Source organism: Strongylocentrotus purpuratus, unplaced genomic scaffold, assembly GCF_000002235.5.
Source record: "Strongylocentrotus purpuratus isolate Spur 01 unplaced genomic scaffold, Spur_5.0 spur5_scaffold_17, whole genome shotgun sequence".
NCBI classification, from domain to species: Eukaryota; Metazoa; Echinodermata; class Echinoidea; order Camarodonta; family Strongylocentrotidae; genus Strongylocentrotus; species Strongylocentrotus purpuratus.
In genome coordinates this window covers 1,445,953-1,464,165 of record NW_022145602.1, presented here as the reverse complement: position 1 = coordinate 1,464,165, position 18,213 = coordinate 1,445,953, and the positions used below count along the sequence as shown (strand labels likewise).

Sequence of the window (18,213 nt, the reverse complement as noted above, 5' to 3'; positions counted from 1 at the left end):
ATTAATGCCCTTTTGCCATGGAACAGGTGATGATAACCGACATGGCTGCAATAAAGATTATAACAGCTGGCTTGACCTGGATGCGGACATATCGCAAAGCATTCGATGATTAATTGATAATTTTTAATGAAAAAAAAAGAAACAACCGAAAAGCAAAATTTAAAGGTACTATGTCCCATTTGCAGGCCAAAAAAATGAAAAAGTTAAATTCCAACTGCATTTGAAAGATAATACTAATTTAGAACTCCCCTAAAAAAGTTGGGGCTTGAAAATGTCTTCAAGTGGGAAAATAACGACTATTAGTTGTCAAATCGACTTTAGGGCTATAGAGCCCAAAAGTAATAGTCTTGATTTTCAGACAATTGTACCGAATGGTCATCGTTTTATGCTGCGCAAAGATTCAATCAGTTTAATCTTGGCCATCACAAGAAGTGGGTTATTGATGTAGACAAATGCTCATGTACCCTTTACGACTCTTTTCATGTATGTTATTACCAAAGAAGAAAAAAAGCCAGTCAGACACTCAATAGTGTCTGATAGTGAAGTCTAGCAAGTAAACGGGTTTCCTTGCATAATTTGAATATGAGGACACTGCTAACGTTTAAATTTCACAGATAGGACATACATGACATATTCGTAATTCCTGCAAAGTTCTACAGCATTTGAGGTTGGCTGCAAAAGGTACATAGTACCTTTAAGAAGCCTTTTTACTATATAGTTTGTCAGGCATCGTCTTGTGGTAGTATTAATCTTTTACCTATATACGGCCCTTCGTGGGGGGGGGGGGTCGATTCGTAAACTTGCCCCATATGCTACTGGATACACCACTCATTCATGTTTCTGTCCGACTAAATCGAAACAAAATATAGAGGCCGCAAACTCACGAATATTTTTTGAATCATTGTGCCGTCTTTAAAATATCTTCTTATGCCAATATTTCTCATACAATAAAATCTGAAAGGCGATTTTAATATTTATATATATTAGCCTGAGGATTAATGTCGGGTAGAGGAATTCCAGTTCATTTAGCTAGCTGACATACCATGGTTAACCACAAATGATTCCAATATGCAAGGCAGCGGTGGTTGGGGGGAAAGGGGGGGGGGGGAGGGGGTCAGTTAAATAACGCACAAGTTTAGATCAGGGCCCCGTTTCATAAAATTTGTTATCAATAACAAGTGTCACATTTCTATTACAAATTTGCCCTCAGTTACAGCCAATCAAATGCCACGATTTCAGTAGCTCATAACAGGTATCGCAATTTTGTATTGATAGCAAGTTTGATGAAATATGGCCCTGGTTTAATAGTAAAAAGCCCCCTTTTCAAATAATTTTGCAAACAAAACAATAAACGTCAGAGAGAGAGGATGTTTGGCAACAGAGGCAAAGGTCCAAACAAGCCTTGTCTAAGAACAACAACATTATATCTGGGGGTGTTTCACAAAGACCCTAAGTCAAACTTAACTCTAAGTCGGACTTAAACACTATGGAGAGCCATTTGTAGCCATAAATAAGATATACTAAAAAGCAAAAATTGAAGTATTTTAAACTTTTAATAAATTCTACATCAAGTACATGAAATCTCCTTGATAATAGAAAATATGGATGATTTGAATCAACATTTTATGCCTGTTAAAATAACTTTTACAAAATATTTCCATAGATGCTAATGGCTTTCCATATTTTTTAAGATACGTTCAACTTAGGATCTTTGTGAAACACCCCCCTGGTCTAGAAGCAAACCACCTAAGATGATGAGGATGAGGTCATCAGCTCAGATGACAAGAAAACCCGCTGGGATTCGACCTAGAACTATACACCAAATAGCACGCGTGGGACCTGAGGGTCACAACTTTGGTATGTCGAGTCCTTAGGACTATGCCAAAAATAGGGTTGTTTGGGATCAACATTTGACAGACTGATGCAGATTCCACTTGACGGATTTATCAACACATATTTGATGTCGAAATGTTTATGAATTTGGCAATGACGTCATCAGTTCGGAAATAGCCCAGTCTCCGTTAACATCATTGTATTAATATTTTGGTTGGCCTCATCAGAGGATTTATTAGATTTACATTCAAAGATCTATGAGACAAAAGCATCATTATTGGTATAACAAAGCATTTGAATCATCATGAATATAAGAATTATACTAATAATTTTGTTTAATTCATTGTATATATTATAGTGTATACAGTGGATGTTATTTTACGTGACTGCTAAGAAAGTAGTAATAGTAGTAGTAGTTGTTAATAGTAAGCAACTATGTATAAAGTCACAGTAAACTATGCAGTCTTAAGGGGATTGAGTATCTTTGCCTCAGATCCTAAACAAAATCCAGGAAACAGCTCATGCTGCAATCATGATTCCCATGACTTTTACAAGCCAATCGCATGTTTGATTAGCAAGATATTTATGATTGGAAATCGAAATTTCAAAAACCGTTTTTCTAATTGTTTTTATATCACGGCAGTCTATTGGGGAAAATGAATATGAAAGAAAAACAGTCACTCAAAGATTTTTACTTTTTGAACCACTTCAGGATGATTTTGAAGTGCAATTTTCCTTTGGGCTTCAATATTACACCATGCATCTCAGATTTGTAAAAGTGGAAAAATTGTTTAACAATGCCTTTAATACATCTCTTAATGTTGATACAGTCAAGCATTGGTAAGGAATATGTACTTTTTATTTCCAACCCCAAATGATCATACGTGTCGGTTTGTACTTGTAATATCTTAAAGATATAGGCCAATTGGATACTGTACCAACTGATATCTTAATATTTTAAGTTAAAAAACGTTTTGCAATAAAAACAAGATTTTGACAGTAATGTACTGTTGTGCTCCCCATTCATACAGGTTAGTAGGACACCATCAGAACTTTAGGTCGTAAAGCTGGGATTAAAGCCCATTTAGATGAGTAAGAATTACAACAATAGATTGAAAACCTGTTGATCGGGAACCACAATGAAAGGTGATAAACCAGGAACGATTAAAGAAATCGTACACGTGTGATTATGAGAGAAATGAGTCAGGTCGTGCATACATAGTGTATGAATGGTCGAGAGATAGGATGAAGGAAAAGAGACAATAACCCGTGGTGGAGTGGTTTGGACACTTATGCCTGTGTAGTCCAGAATCTGACCTATTTAATTTGATCTCCACCACACCAACAATGCGACCTGTCCCACTTACTTGCTGCGAGCTGAAGATGGCGTAATCCTCGAATTAGAACGCCCGGCGAATAAGCAAATAACTCCTACTCACAGTTCAAGTCTTTGTTAAAACGTGTCTGTTCTCAACATATTAGTTTGTTTAATTATGTATTACATTGTACCACCCTTATATAACTTTTATTATTGTAATATGCTTCGTATTGTATTATTTTATTATTGCAAATTACGTCCTGAAGTATGTTAAACTTTAACTTATATGTATTTTACTTTCTTTCTTGAATTACTTGATGGTCGTATGCCCACAGTTTTACAGTTTCCACACAACTGCGCCAGGAGTGTCATTTTGACAGACATGGCGCATTATAAAATGTTTACTATTATTATTATTTTTATTATTATTATTATCATTATGAGTTCGTTGATAACGCCATCTTCGGCGGCTTGAATCAAGTTGTAGGGAATATAATATAATTTCGCAGGTAAGCGAAACGAAATGTCATAGACAAAGACATTTTCCTTTTCTCTCTCTCTCTCTCTCTCTCTCTCTCTCTCTCTTTCTTTCTTTTCCGTCACTCCTTCCTTTCTCTCGCAACCCCCTCTCGTTCCATCTTTCTCTCTCCCCTACTTATGTAACAATAGGATATAAATATTTTTGAAACTTCGACATGCTACTGTCAACTCGATTCATACTGCTCACACTAAAGCGCTCATACAATCTAAGCTGTCAAATCCTTACTAATACAAAGGTATGACTAAAGATTTATGTTTCATATCCATTTGAAACAGCTGAGGGTTTCAGTAGACCACTTCTAAAGAACATTATGTTTCCTTTTCTTTTTTTCCTCAAACGAAAGTAGAGGAGTCCCACAAGAAAACCGCAGCATGTGTTCTCCATTATTTACAACCGTGAAGAAACATAACGTCATGGACAACAGTGTGGTTTAGGACTGATGTTCAAAACGAGATCCAGAAAACGAGAGGGAGAGAGAGAGAGAGAGAGAGAAATATGTATATATTGGGGGGGGGGGGGGGGGGATGAGGGGAGTTAGATAGTCCGGAGGGGGGGGGGGGGGTATTTCACAAAGATCCTAAGTTGAACTTATCTCTAAGTTGGACTTAACAATTATGGAAAGCCGTTATTTTGTAAAAGTTATTTTAAAAGGCATAACATTTTGAATCAATCATTCATATTTTCTTTTATCAAGGAGGGTTCATGTTCTTGATGTGGAATTTATGAAAAGTCTAATATACTTGCATTTTTGCTTTTGAATATATTTTATTCCGTGGCTACAAATGACTCTCCATTGGGATCTTTGCGAAACACCCCCCTAACGTATAGTTTGATTACAGTCTTATCCAACAAAACCATGCCCAATATAAATCAAAACACTGTACACGATGTAGACACAGTCAATATAAAATACGCTTTAACCAGGGAGTGTGTAATTCCCTGCTTTAACCTAGCATTTTATTATTATTTTTGCACAAAGTACTAAAAAAAAATGATCAACATGATGTGAAAAGCATTTAGAGGTCACATATTTTCCGGCCAGGGACAAAAATAAGCTCGATCCAACCTGACAGGAATAAATTTCTCAAAAGACACGATAGATGGCGCTATGCAAGCAATGACAACCAAATAATTCATTAATGTGTCTGAAGGGCTGTTGAATATTTATCATATAGATAGGAAAGCAGAGATCATTTATGTTTAACCTGGAGGTCAGGGGGAAGGGCTGGGATTGCTCATATACCAGAATATTTCCAATTCCCCCTCTCTTTCTCTTTTCTATCTCTCACAGTAGCTCGTACACACACTCCCCCTCTCTCTCTCTCTCTCTCTCTCTCTCTCTCTCTGTCTTCCCCTAGATTGTCCTTTTACTCTCAATCACTATTCTGCCCTTCCCTCCTCACAACCCCCCTTCCCTCACACCTAGCTCATATGTTACTCTTGGCGCACTCTCGGAAACGCTAGTTCCCAAAGTCTTCCACTTTGTATTAACCTCATAACTCATGCTCTCTCCCCCCGATCAATATCCTTTGTGTGATATCATTAAAAAAAAAGACCAAAGAACAGAAAACGCAATAGGTGAGGAAAAATCTCCCCATAAATAAATTCCCACGATATAATTCACAGCACAATGTCTCAGTCAATACTACAAAACATCTTTAAAAATATATACAGCCAATTAATTTACCGAAATTTGTTTTATATCAGAGGCGTTGCTGCTAGACAAGCAGGAGGGTAGAGGCTCCGAAATATATGCCACAAAACAATGCAGTATTATTATCCTCAAAATTCGTTAGTTTCCTTCTCTCCCCCCCTCTCTCTCTCTCTCTCTCTCTCTCTCTCCCACTCCATACCTCTTTCTTTCTCTTTCTTAATTTCTTTCTCTCTCTCTCTCTCTCTGCCACCCAATATCTCTTTCTTTCACTTTCTTAATTTCTTTCTATCTCTCTCTCTCTCTCTCTTAAATTTTTTGAAATACGAGAATGCTCTTTCTGTAATAGTAAGGTATTAGCCGAATGTTTGATCTGACAAGGTATCACGTCTCTGAACTGACCGCCTATCATGCTGCATGCAACGCCCCTGATAACAGTATACTACAATATGGTATATTTCTCTTGACGAATAGATGCTTTCAATCTTTTGAGCGATATTGACATAATATACATTTAAAAGGTTAAAAAGCCAATCATAATAAAATATTGCAATTTTCCACCAAAATATCATCAGTTTGTTTCATAAACATCGTGATAATAATAACAATGATAATACAACAATGTAGAGGTGTCATGTACGAGTGGATATGTCACCGGACTGTGGATCACAAGGTCCGCGGTTCCACTGTGGCACTAATGTCCTTTGGCAAAACATTGATCTACATTTGCCACTCTCCACCCAGGTGTTAAATGGGTACCCGGTATAATGAGAAAGCTAATGTGCTTAGATTAGCAAGTGTGCGCTTGTAAAAATGACGCCTAACTGGAATGCTCCCCAGGGAGTGGAGAATGTGCATACATTGTGTGCGGGTAAGCCTGAATCCGATGACCGGGGTTATTAGATGATTGCAGGGCCCTCAGGGAGAACAGTAGCATGACTTTACATGGCTGCCGTTATGGCGCTCTATCATTTCAATGAATTAATTCCTGCCAGGTACCCAATCACCTCACTTTTGTCGAGTATGCCAACTGCAGATTAATGTCTTGGCAAATGACATTGGTGCCGTGGCGGGACTCGAACCATGTGTTCCACAGTCCAGTGACGTACCCACTAGACCACAATACTAATAATCATAATACATGTATTCATATTAGTACAACATTTGTAATTAGATGGATCCGAGGGAGACTTTGTTCCCATGTCTCTCATTCCACATTTGTGGACTAGAATAAATAAATTATCATTTGTCAGAACTATGGCTCAACATTTTATGTTGACCCAGGGCAACTAATGTACCAATGTAGGCTACCCGAAAACTAGAATAAGCTGGAAGATTTATTTGCCCAAAACAGCTACACAAAATTTTTCAGTATTTGAAGAAGTTAATGCAATGGAAAAAAGAAAGAAAGGGAGAACAAAATGGAGGGCAAGAGTCACATTATATAGAATAGTTTCATAAGAAAACAAAAGATTGCTTTAAAACATGCAGCACTAGTGCCGAACCTTACATAATAATGAAGTATTTTATCGCACAGATAAAAAAAAAAAAAAAAAAAAACACATTCAAATGTTGACATAGCGTTTCTAATTTTATCAATGAAAGCGCTGTTCTCTATAGTTCATAGTTTTAGACATCATAATAATCTATATGATATAAATAAATTGTATTATGATAGACCGACATGACGCCAAAAAACTGTTACCGTACTATGAATGTGAGATAGTTTTCAGGATCTGAAAGACGTTATACAGAATATGAAGCAAATACGTATTTACATAAAATAACAGTAACAAATATGCCCCAAATCACAAATATATACAAACTTTGCAAATATACACAAATTTAGCTTTAAGCTGGTGTTAAAACATCACTATTACTATACACAAATGCCCTTAAAATTAAATTTCTTGCACATTCGTAAGCCCGTAGAATAAAGTATCTAAACGTCTGATTGCTCTCGATTAATATAACGTCATAACATAGCTGTAAATTGATAAACACAGTTTTAAAAGTTCTTTAAAAAACCTGGGGGAAAGGGCGACTTTCACTTATTTTATTAAAGTCCGGTCGAACCTCGGTCATAAGGATTATAAAAAAGTTTTATCAAAATTACTTTATTCAATAGTGTTTCTTTACAATACCATTGTATGCATATGTTAGAAAAGAAGATGTGCATTATTTTTTAAATGTACCATGAACATCTCCTAGGAAGCAGAATAAAGCAATACTTATTGAATAAACTGGACGGAAAACCTTGCCTTTGAGGACGTCTTACCAAAAAAAAATGTCATGGCTAAAAAATAATTGTACCTTATAATAATGAATAATAAGCCGTCCTTGACTAAAGTGTACTAGAAGAAGAAGTTTGTATATTATTACCCTAACTTGGACTCTGGCGGCCATGATTATTATATGTACTTCTCTCCTCTCTGTTTGCTTTACTTTTCCCTCTCTCTTTGCTCTCTCTCTCTCTCTCTCTCCCCCTTTGTCTCTTTTAGTTTCCTTTCATTTTCTATAGTATCTTCTATTCCTTGCTGTCAGGGGAGATACGGTTATAATATGCTATTTAATATGCTATTTTATATTTTAATATGTTGCCCTATACAGCAACATCCCCTACACTTATTCAATGTGTCAAATGTTAATTAGCCTATACATTTGTTTGTAATTGATTAATATTATATAATGTATCTGAAATAATGATACCGCATCTTGCATTTAATTACATCACTTATAATTGTTTAATAGGCCCTAATTACTTTTCAACTTTGAAGGTAACCCAAGGCTAAACTTCTTATTTCTGTTTTATGTAAATCATCCATTGGAATTGGGACAGGAGGCTTTATGCCACAGTAATTTAGTTAACTTTTTCTGTCCCTGGCGTTCCAATGGTTGATAATTATGTCTTATTTTGTATTGTGTACACTGATATGTAATGTTTTCCTTTGCCGAATAAATAATAATAATAATAATAATTATTGTCTTGCCAAAAGACGTGGGTGCCAGGCTGCGTCTTTTCCCCCGTAATATAGCCATCCTAGAATGCATATTAATATTTGAATATATGAATATTTGCGTTGGTACGGTAAGGTGGAGATCAAATTCGAAATGAAATCGGCCAGATTCTGGACTTAATTAACCAGTATGTCGCAATGATTATGGACAAGTTGCGACCTGGGTAGTCATTCGTTTATGGTAAGCCTCCCGATTTTGTCGGAATGTCACTCATATTTGATAAATAAATATCGCATCAGATTCTGTGTGCGTGCGTTTCATGAATATTGATAACTAGCGCATGACGTATAGGTCCTATTGAGCCAATCAAATGCAGCGACAGGATGGCTATATTACAGAAAAAAAGATATACCAGGCTGGGATTTGAACCCTGAAACCCTTGGATTAAGAGTCAATTGCATGAAACATATAAGAAATATATATATATATATATATATATATATATATATATATATATATATATATATATATATATATATATACATGCGTCAGTACAACGTGTTTACAACTGATTAACAAAATGGCCATGAATATAAAAGCTCTCGTGACAATCATAATGTATTGGCTTTAATTGCGTATGTATTTTGAAATGTGACAGTCACATGACGTTGTTCTGTACGCGTAATTGGTCAATCATTTGAACTATCAGGGGGGGGGGGTGTTTCACAAAACTTGTCATCAGTGACAAATGACAGTTTTTGTTATAAGCTACTGAAATCCTTGCTTCTGATTGGCTATCAGCAGATTTGTCACTGATTTTTGTCATTTGTCATTGAAAAAAGGCTTTGCGAAACGGGCCCCAGGTCTTAGTCCTCTTCAGTTTCACCAAGCTTGACTTCTACCACGACCCTGCCATCGATGTCCTTGAGCAGCTTGCTATCGAGCTCGACGACCACGGTCTTTCGGCCAGACGATCGCGATGTGAACGTGATTTCCCGTCGAATTTTCTCTTTGGCGGGAATGTCTCTGAATAAAGAATCACGAACATTATTTAATTTGTTTCATATTGAAAAATTATGCGACATGCGGGAGAATGCTATTTACAAACTAGCCAGAAGTCATGTTTAACTACTACTACTACTTATACTACTACTACTACTACTACTACTACTTCTACTACTACTACTACTACTACTACTACTACTACTACTACTACTACTACTACTCCTACTACTACTGCTACTATTACTTCTCCTACTGCTACGACTACTAGTACTATTACTATATTACGACTTCTACTGCTACTAATATTACTATACTATATACTGCTGCTGCTACTACTACTACTACTACATGTACTACTACTACTTCTGTACTACTACTACTACTCCTTCTCCTACTACCACTACTCCTACTCCTACTCCTACTACTCCTACTACTTCTTCTACTCCTACTACTTCTTATTCTTCTACTCACTCTTGTTTGACCGTGAAAGGTTTCACAAGCTTGGGCGCTTCGACATGGAATTCACAATTGGTGAGGGGTCGATCTAGAGGGTTCTCGAACTCGACTATCAGTTTGACCTCTGACCCGTTGACCTCTGAGTTGACCTCTAGGTCAGGCTGTTTCAACCGGATGCTATCCTCCCGGGTGATTGGCTTTGAGCTCCCCTAGTTGATCGAATATTATACAGTTATTGACTGGCAGGGGGTGTAATATAAACAAATATGATCCTACATTTACAGCGATACACATATTCGTCATATTTAAAGATACATTTGAGCTCTGGTCATCAGGCGCGTAGCCACGGGGGGGGGGGGGGGGGGGGGGGGGGGCACGGGGGGGGGGGGCACGTGCCCCACCCCTAAAATTTCCAGGATCGGTTGAAATTTTGTAGACCCCTTTTTTTACCTCGATCGATTACATGTATGTGCCCCCCCCCCCCCCCCCCCCCCCCCCCCCCCCACCCCCCCCCCCCCCCCCCCCCCCCCCCCCCCCCCCCCCCCCCCCCCCCCAACATCAAACTCTGGCTACGCGCCTGCTGGTCATGCGATTGCATTGTGAAAGAAAAGTTGTGGAATCGATCAGAAAAGATTGATCATGTATAGAGCATATGTTATATGAGTATTGGTATGTACTGCAAGGTTCTGGAATCATCAACATTATAAGAAATTTGGCCCAGTCTTGGTAAATTTACAAGTACTGTACACAGAAAGATGTATATGGGACTACACGAGCATGTGGCATAAAAATCCGTCTCGATTTGTATGATGTTGCATGCCATATTTAGAATATTAAGGCATTTGAAGAGCCATGCTTTTCAGGGAACATTTGTTATCAGATGTTCTTCCACACTTGCATAATACAATGATAACGCTCACCACTTTTTTGTTTACCACTTCCCAGAACTCAACCTTCTCTTTAAAATAAAACAATTTGGGGGTAAAATGACTGGCAGGTGGAAAAATTGTTAACAATCACTCTCGTAGTTTCACGACGCTAATTAACATTTTTGGTTGCGACTTAAATTATGGTATGCCAATTCCGTTTTCAAAATGGAGCACACGTATGGGTGCGCGTCTCAAGTCCCCCCCCTCCCCCACCCCCATCCTGTTTCCAGCAAGTGATTTTGCTTGTGTTTCTCTGATATGAACAATTATGCCAATTAATTCATGGTGGATTTTAATTCTTTCATTTCTAATGAATTTTATTTCATATGTAAACACGGCTTAATTTACAGCATCATCGACATTTGCTCCTGACTACATTTCGTCAGAGATTTAACGTTATGTTAAAGTTATTTTTAACTTTACATTGGGTTTTATAAAAAGGTTAGGGTTAGGATCAGGGCCTGACACTGTTATTCATACTTTTTTGTAATGTGTTTTCATAGTGGAAAATAATGATTTGATGTGATTTGATTTGGTAAGGTTTGGTTCATCTTGTTTAGTCCAGGGTCGGAGTTAGGAACTCGTCTCGACATCTCACCTTAACACGTCCGATGACGGATATGGCAAACATTCCCTCATCGTCGAGCTTCTCTCCGTAATCGTTGTATTCGACGTTGATGACGTTAGTCACGCTCTCCTTGCCTTGCAGGACGATATCGATGACTTCCGTCTTGATCGTAGCCTTTGTCCTACCTGAAGAGAGGTAGAGAGAGAGAGAGAGAGAGAGAGAGAGAGAGAGGGTAAGAGAGAGTGAGTTAGAGAGAGAGAAAAAATAAAGAAATAAAGAATGAGAGAGAGCGAGAGAGGAAGAGCGAGTAAGAGTGGGAGAGAAAGGAAGAGAGGGAAAGAGAGAGGAGAGAGAGCGGGAGAGACGGAGAGAGTGAGTGAAATAGAGAGAAAAGAAAATAAAGAATGAAAGAGAGAGGAAGGGAGAGCGAGAGAGAGAGGAGAAACAATTAAGTGAACTTTAATTAATTCTGAACATTATTTATTGATGATCGGATTTCTTATTTGATTGACTATCAGCAGATTTGTCACTGATTTTTGTGTCATTTGTCATTACAAAAGGCTTTGTGAATCACCCCCCCCCCCCCCGATCTTTGAACTTACCTGTGTAGTCAGAGCTTTTAATCTCTGTCTTGAGTTTGATCTCCTTGGCCTGGTCGCTGTCGTTCTTTGTTTCGATCTTGACATTGAAAGGACGACCTATCCAGAGGTCATCCTAATACGGAAAGAAAGAATAAATGAATAGTTAGTTACATGTCAAACATTGGGGACTGTTAGATTTGTACGACGACAACGTGAACTGCTACGTGTGACGTCCTTTTAAGGCATTGCCAGTGCCTTAAAAGGACGTCAGATGTGACTGACAGTGCCTTAAAAAGACGTCACACGTAGCAGTCCACGCAAATCTAAAATTCCGCATTCACACAGAGTCACATACATGCTAGAGCCGCACTAGGACTCGAACGTGATCCACAGTCCATTGAAATATCCACTATACCATGACACCTCTACAATGTCTTGCATATAGCTATGTGTATTGTTTTCAGACACAAGAGATTTCATGAGAAAAATATAGCACTAAATATCCGTATCCGGGTGCTTACCCTCTGGACATCGACCCCCGGATAACCACCCCAGTCAACTACCCCTAGGACAACTACCCCCTAGGGCAACCACCCTCTAGAACGACTTCCCCCTGGGACAACTACCACGGAAAACTACCCCACAGTAAACTACACATGGGACAACTACCCCCGGACTACTACCCTCTAGTACAACTACCCCGGACAACCACCCCTAGAATAGGGGGTAGTTGTCCGGAGGGGTGGTTGTCCCAGGGGGGAGACGTCCTAGAGGGTGGTTGCCCTAGGGGTAGTTGACTAGGGTTGGATAGCAATATCTAATTTACCTCGCATGAGATTGTCAACGTTACATCGTCAGGTATTCCGTCGACGTCGTACATCCCCGGTTGATGCCCTTGTTGACCGCCTCCTCGACCGCAGCGCGTTCCTCGGGAGAGTCTAGAGATGGGAGGATGAAACGGTAAAGCAGCCGATTTAGTGTGCAGACATGGCTTATTGTCGGTTGAGACAAATGAGGTTAAATTGAATTCACTTAGCAAAGTGGGCCACCTACGTACCGTATTCAACATCGGATATCGGTATATCTTACCTATTTTTTCTTCTTTTTTTCTTTCTTACTTTAGTTCTTCTTCCCTCTATACATTATAAGTTCAAGTCATTTGAATATTCCTTTCTTGCATGTACACGTGTGCTTTAATTTGTTGTAAATATTTTTCTTTCAGCGGTAAGTTCTACATTACAATGATCTCTTATGTATTTATTTTGTATAATACTTATATATAAATTGTTTTCATTATTTTTTTTTAATCCAGGGCCCTCACGGACAGTAAGTGTTTAAATAAAACTTTACATAAAACAAAATATCAATTATCAAATATTATGCCAAATTTTTGTATTTTACCGTTTTTAAATTTATATTCAAGAGTGATGTCATTCCTGTCATCCGATCCCACTTTCTTCGTACTGATCACGTGACCGGCTTTATCTTTGTCAAGCTTCGATAATGTGTACTTCAAACCATCTCGATGATTCGGGTACGGAGCCACGAGCCATGTGACGTCATCTGCATTGACCTCGGCAAAGACAAACCTTTGGAAGAAAATGATAAAAACACACACTGACACCTCAGTCACACTCAAGAGACTGACACGAGACCGATGGCAGATCGACCCAAACTTTACATTACCCCCGACTGGCCCAAATCGATTAGTTTAGGAGGCGAGTTGGCTCAGTCGGTAAAGCGTCTGCCTGTCGAACCAAAGATCCCGGGTTCGACTCCCATTCAGGCGGATGACTAAGCCTGCGTTGTGTGTTAACGTGCCCCTCCCCTTGTTCATAGACGCAGGCTATGATAAGTGGAAAACACTCCGTCCCTCGGATATGACGTTAAATGGAGGCCCCGTGTAGAGAAGAGTCACTACCTTTGTACGTTAAGAACCCATTGCACTATTCGTATAAGAGTAGGGGGAACCCCGGTGTAGTGGTCCACCTGCACACACCCCAGTATAGTACGATAATACTCTGTAAAGAGGTATGTACTCAAAAAATGGAAGAAGAATGCGGAGTCGGTTCGGAAGTGTGTCTCACTTATTACACAGGTAAAGAGACATGGCGAGGTGACTTTCACACGTATAAGGTCAAGGGAAATCGCATGTACGAGCTCATTTTAGCGCAATCACCCCAATCAAGCCGAATCCGCAGTGACCCATGCACACCGACTCTACCCCGACTCCACGCCGACTCTTGACCGACCGGAAGACCCTTGACCCTTGGAATACACTAGGAAGTAAGGTTATTGAAGCTGTCTTCGAGTAGATTTCTTGAGAGTTTTTGGGAGTCGTAGAGAAAGTAAATTCTTACCCTGTATCATAGCCTTGGTTCACAATGCCACGTTTGACGGCCTTCACAGGGGCTGGGCCACACTGGTATTTACCTGACAGATGATAATAATAACAACAACATCAATAGTGAAAATAATGATAATTCTAATGACGATGATAACAATAACCATAACAATTATAAAGAGAACAATTATAATGAATCATACTACAAATTCGTATAGTAAAAAAGGGGGGAATATTATTATTACTTCTACTGCAACTACCATACGATTTAAAGGAGAAATCTTATACCTTGACTTAGCTCCTGCGGTGTTGAATCGACAGCCTGCCAGCCATCATAACCCTTGTCCAAGTCTCGTCTGGTCATCCACGCCTCATTCCACACATGGAAGTTCCAGACAGAGTCACCGCCAGTCCGAGCCACGTCATCCCTTCCGCCTGAAGTTCGAAAGAAATCGTAGTCGAGCTTGTTTCCCTCGCTATCCTGGTACCTGTCGATCGTCATGTTGTTTTCGGTGTCATGCGCAGAATCGAAGTTGGTGACGCTACGGGCTGGAATCCCGATACAGCGGAGGAATGTGGTGAGGAGGCCTGAGAAAACCCAGCACTGACCATATCTGTAAAACACAATATAACCCGTTTATGAAGGACAATTAATAACCTGTTTGTGAAGGACATTAATAACCCGTTTGTGAAGGACAATTAATAACCTGTTTGTGGAGGACATTAATAACCCGTTTGTGAAGGACAATTAATAACCTGTTTGTGAAGGACATTAATAACCCGTTTGTGAAGGACAATTAATAACCTGTTTGTGGAGGACATTAATAACCCGTTTGTGAAGGACAATTAATAACCTGTTTGTGAAGGACATTAATAACCCGTTTATGAAGGACAATTAATAACCTGTTTGTGAAGGACAATTAATAACCTGTTTGTGAAGGACAATTAATAACCTGTTTGTGAAGGACAATTAATAACCTGTTTGTGGAGGACATTAATAACCCGTTTGTGAAGGACAATTAATAACCTGTTTGTGGAGGACATTAATAACCCGTTTGTGAAGGACAATTAATAACCTGTTTGTGAAGGACATTAATAACCCGTTTGTGAAGGACAATTAATAACCTGTTTGTGGAGGACATTAATAACCCGTTTGTGAAGGACAATTAATAACCTGTTTGTGAAGGACATTAATAACCCGTTTATGAAGGACAATTAATAACCTGTTTGTGAAGGACATTAATAACCCGTTTGTGAAGGACAATTAATAACCTGTTTGTGGAGGACATTAATAACCCGTTTGTGAAGGACAATTAATAACCTGTTTGTGAAGGACATTAATAACCTGTTTGTGAAGGACAATTAATAACCTGTTTGTGGAGGACAATGAAAATCCCCCGTTTTTGACAAGTCATGTATGAGTGTAGACGCGTAACCTTCTAAATTATATCATAAAAGGCATCCCGAAGATGATTGTTCAAAACGGCCTACGATTGCACTTTTCTTAAACATGTTAATCTTAATGTGTTTGTTGGTTCAGAATGTCTATGAATACACCTGATTCAGCAATATTTTGTAGCAATGGCTCAATTTTGTTTTCCTTTTTCTATCACGAGGACATGTCATCAAATATATTACACTATTTCTAGTCTTATGAAGCAAGACTATTTGTTGCAGAAGATGGTATTTAACAGTTTAATTGTTCTTACTTGACAGGTGTCTTGGCTTTTCCGTGCTCTTCTATGATAGCCACACTGCCTTTCCACCTAGACGGAGGGGTACCACCCGCGTAGTCTCCACTCCAATTACCATGGAGGACTTCATCATTGACAATGAAGGAAAACCACCTTGATACCTTGACAGCACTTCGCCTGTCTTTGGCACTGACGTGCTTCTCCAGGAGCTCAAAGACCACTCGATGAACCTCCAAATCGAACTGTCCAAAGTTCCAGGGTTTTGGGCGGCTGCTGTGGGAATTCCCCCTCCAGATTGCCCCGCTGTCCTCAAGGATGTACTCTTCTCGTTCGGCCTTGTCCCCCATAAACACGGTATCCTTCTCGCACCATGGATTGAACAGAACCATGATCTTCTTGTCTTGAGGGAAGACCGTCTCCAGACCACTCGCTCGGCTTTCGACTTTGACAGTCAGCTTGTAACTGCCGACAATGGCATTGGGGGCGCTGTTCACCGTGACCTGAATGGTGTTGTCTTCTGCTGACTCCATCTTTGCACTCCAGGCCCCGTCTTTGTAAGTACCATTGATGTCCAGGGCTATTAGGGTCCCGTCCATTGGTCTAGGAACCTTGGCTGCAAGAGAAAGAAATGCGTGTCGGAAACACATCTACCACATTAAAAAGTCACCACTGGACATTCATGACCAGGAGTATCATCCATATCGAACAACTCCTGTATTAATATCACCTTTCTTTTTTTTTAATTTTTTTTTATTACACGGTAAAAGCCCAAAACAATTCGCAGACTGGTATATCCATGTCATTCCCTCTGAATCATAAAGGTTTAGACCAATTTGGAAACGCCCTCCTCTCAAAAAAATGAAATGGAAGCTCTTATTACCAATCATGTGAAAGAATATGTTTTTACTAATACGTGATGATACAAATTTTGCCCGAGAACCGCCTACTAATTGATATATTTGGTAAATTATTATATATTTCCGGACCGGACAGATATCGCGCACGTGTCGCGTAGTCCCATATACATCTTTCTGTGTACAGGTGCTTGCAACTTTACCAAGACTGGTCCAAATTTCTTATCATTCTGATGATTCCAGAACCTTGCAGACGTTGCAATACACACCAATACTTATATGCTACATGATCAACCTTTTCTGATCATCTGTTTTATTATTTTATTAATGTTTGTTTGTAAAGTAGCACTGTTAGGAGTTTTGTTTTTATCACAGCGCAGTAGAGTATATTTATATAGGAGCTGCTCTATACAAATTGATTTTGGAATTGATATTGATACCTTTAGCAGAAAACTGGAGAGAGATGCGTTCCTTGTTCTGCTTGAAGGCCCTGCTGAGAAGGATGACGATCTTGAACTCCTGACCTCGTCTTACAATGAGACCACGTCCAGATGACTTGTCGAACTCGTACTCCTTGGTTTCATGCAGTAATGCATTGGACATCGCCTAGAAATCCATGATTGGACAAAAGAAACAAAAGCCCCAAACATCAAATAATGCTGTCTTTTATTTTCATGAATTGCAACTGTGCATGCACAACGAAATTTCTGCATGCTCATCTTCTCTGAGCTCTGAGCTTTATAGTGGTGGTTATTTTACCTGGCAGCTAAGAAATCAATAAATGCTTGGTAGTAAGCAATCAGAAGACCGACGGATTTAGGCCCTCTCCGAGGGACCTGTTAATGATGATTAATGCCTTACCAAAGGGAACTAGCGCATCGACTTGGTTTACGAGACCACTGCTCTACCGACTGCATGGGCTATCGCGCCTCCTGCTGAGCTATCGTGCCTCCTAAGAAACGGTGATGTGAAGCATGTTACACTTTACTTCATTGTCAATTGCCATTATGTGGATTTCTTGAAAGTATTTGTAATCATGGTAATTGCTAATCCAAATCAGATTTATGAAAAAGGGCCGTAGCTGAGAGGACAGATAAGACGAAGTGTGGCTTACATTTAGTTTGACACCTGTAACCTTGAGAGATGGAATCCTGGTAGGCATCGGCGGAGGCGGACCACCAGCATCACCGCCAGCATCACCAGCAGCGTCACCACCACCACCACCACCAGCAGCATCACCTCCAGCGGGGGCTTCACCTGAGGCTGAGTAAACGACACAATATGACAAATTACACATGTACACATTCACTCTGAACTTATATATGAAGAGCTTAATTCCAAAAGGAGCTAAATCCACTTTTGATGAAAATAGAGTTATTGATATCAGAACATTGTTCACTTGAGTACCCGTCTTTGAACAAAATTATTTACTTAAATTTTTGGAGCAATTATGAAAAAAATGCAACTTCTAATATCACTTT

General features: G+C 39.3%; 2 protein-coding genes across 3 annotated transcripts; both read right to left on the bottom strand.

The window, feature by feature from the left end:
- Positions 1-9,074: 9,074 nt before the first annotated feature.
- Positions 9,075-14,816, bottom strand: LOC594530 (protein-glutamine gamma-glutamyltransferase E). 2 transcript variants are annotated; one of them, XM_030988432.1, is made up of 6 exons: positions 13,242-13,348; positions 12,667-12,778; positions 11,862-11,973; positions 11,290-11,444; positions 9,778-9,971; positions 9,075-9,327 (listed from the first exon to the last, which is right to left on the bottom strand). In XM_030988432.1, the coding sequence occupies exons 2-6, from the start codon at positions 12,718-12,720 to the stop codon at positions 9,168-9,170; spliced, it is 675 nt and encodes a 224-aa protein (XP_030844292.1). In that variant the 5' UTR covers positions 12,721-12,778; positions 13,242-13,348; the 3' UTR covers positions 9,075-9,167. The 2 variants fall into 2 exon arrangements, with proteins under 2 accessions (XP_030844292.1, XP_030844293.1); XM_030988433.1 differs by lacking the exons at positions 9,075-9,327; positions 9,778-9,971; positions 11,290-11,444 and adding exons at positions 14,201-14,273; positions 14,473-14,816 and having other exon boundaries at positions 11,864-11,973; positions 13,242-13,429.
- Positions 14,817-15,889: 1,073 nt separating this feature from the next.
- On the bottom strand, positions 15,890-17,988 carry LOC105438825 (annulin). The gene is made up of 3 exons (XM_030988091.1): positions 17,847-17,988; positions 17,173-17,338; positions 15,890-16,491 (listed from the first exon to the last, which is right to left on the bottom strand). The coding sequence occupies exons 1-3, from the start codon at positions 17,892-17,894 to the stop codon at positions 15,890-15,892; spliced, it is 816 nt and encodes a 271-aa protein (XP_030843951.1). The 5' UTR covers positions 17,895-17,988.
- Between the last annotated feature and the right edge of the window lie 225 nt (positions 17,989-18,213).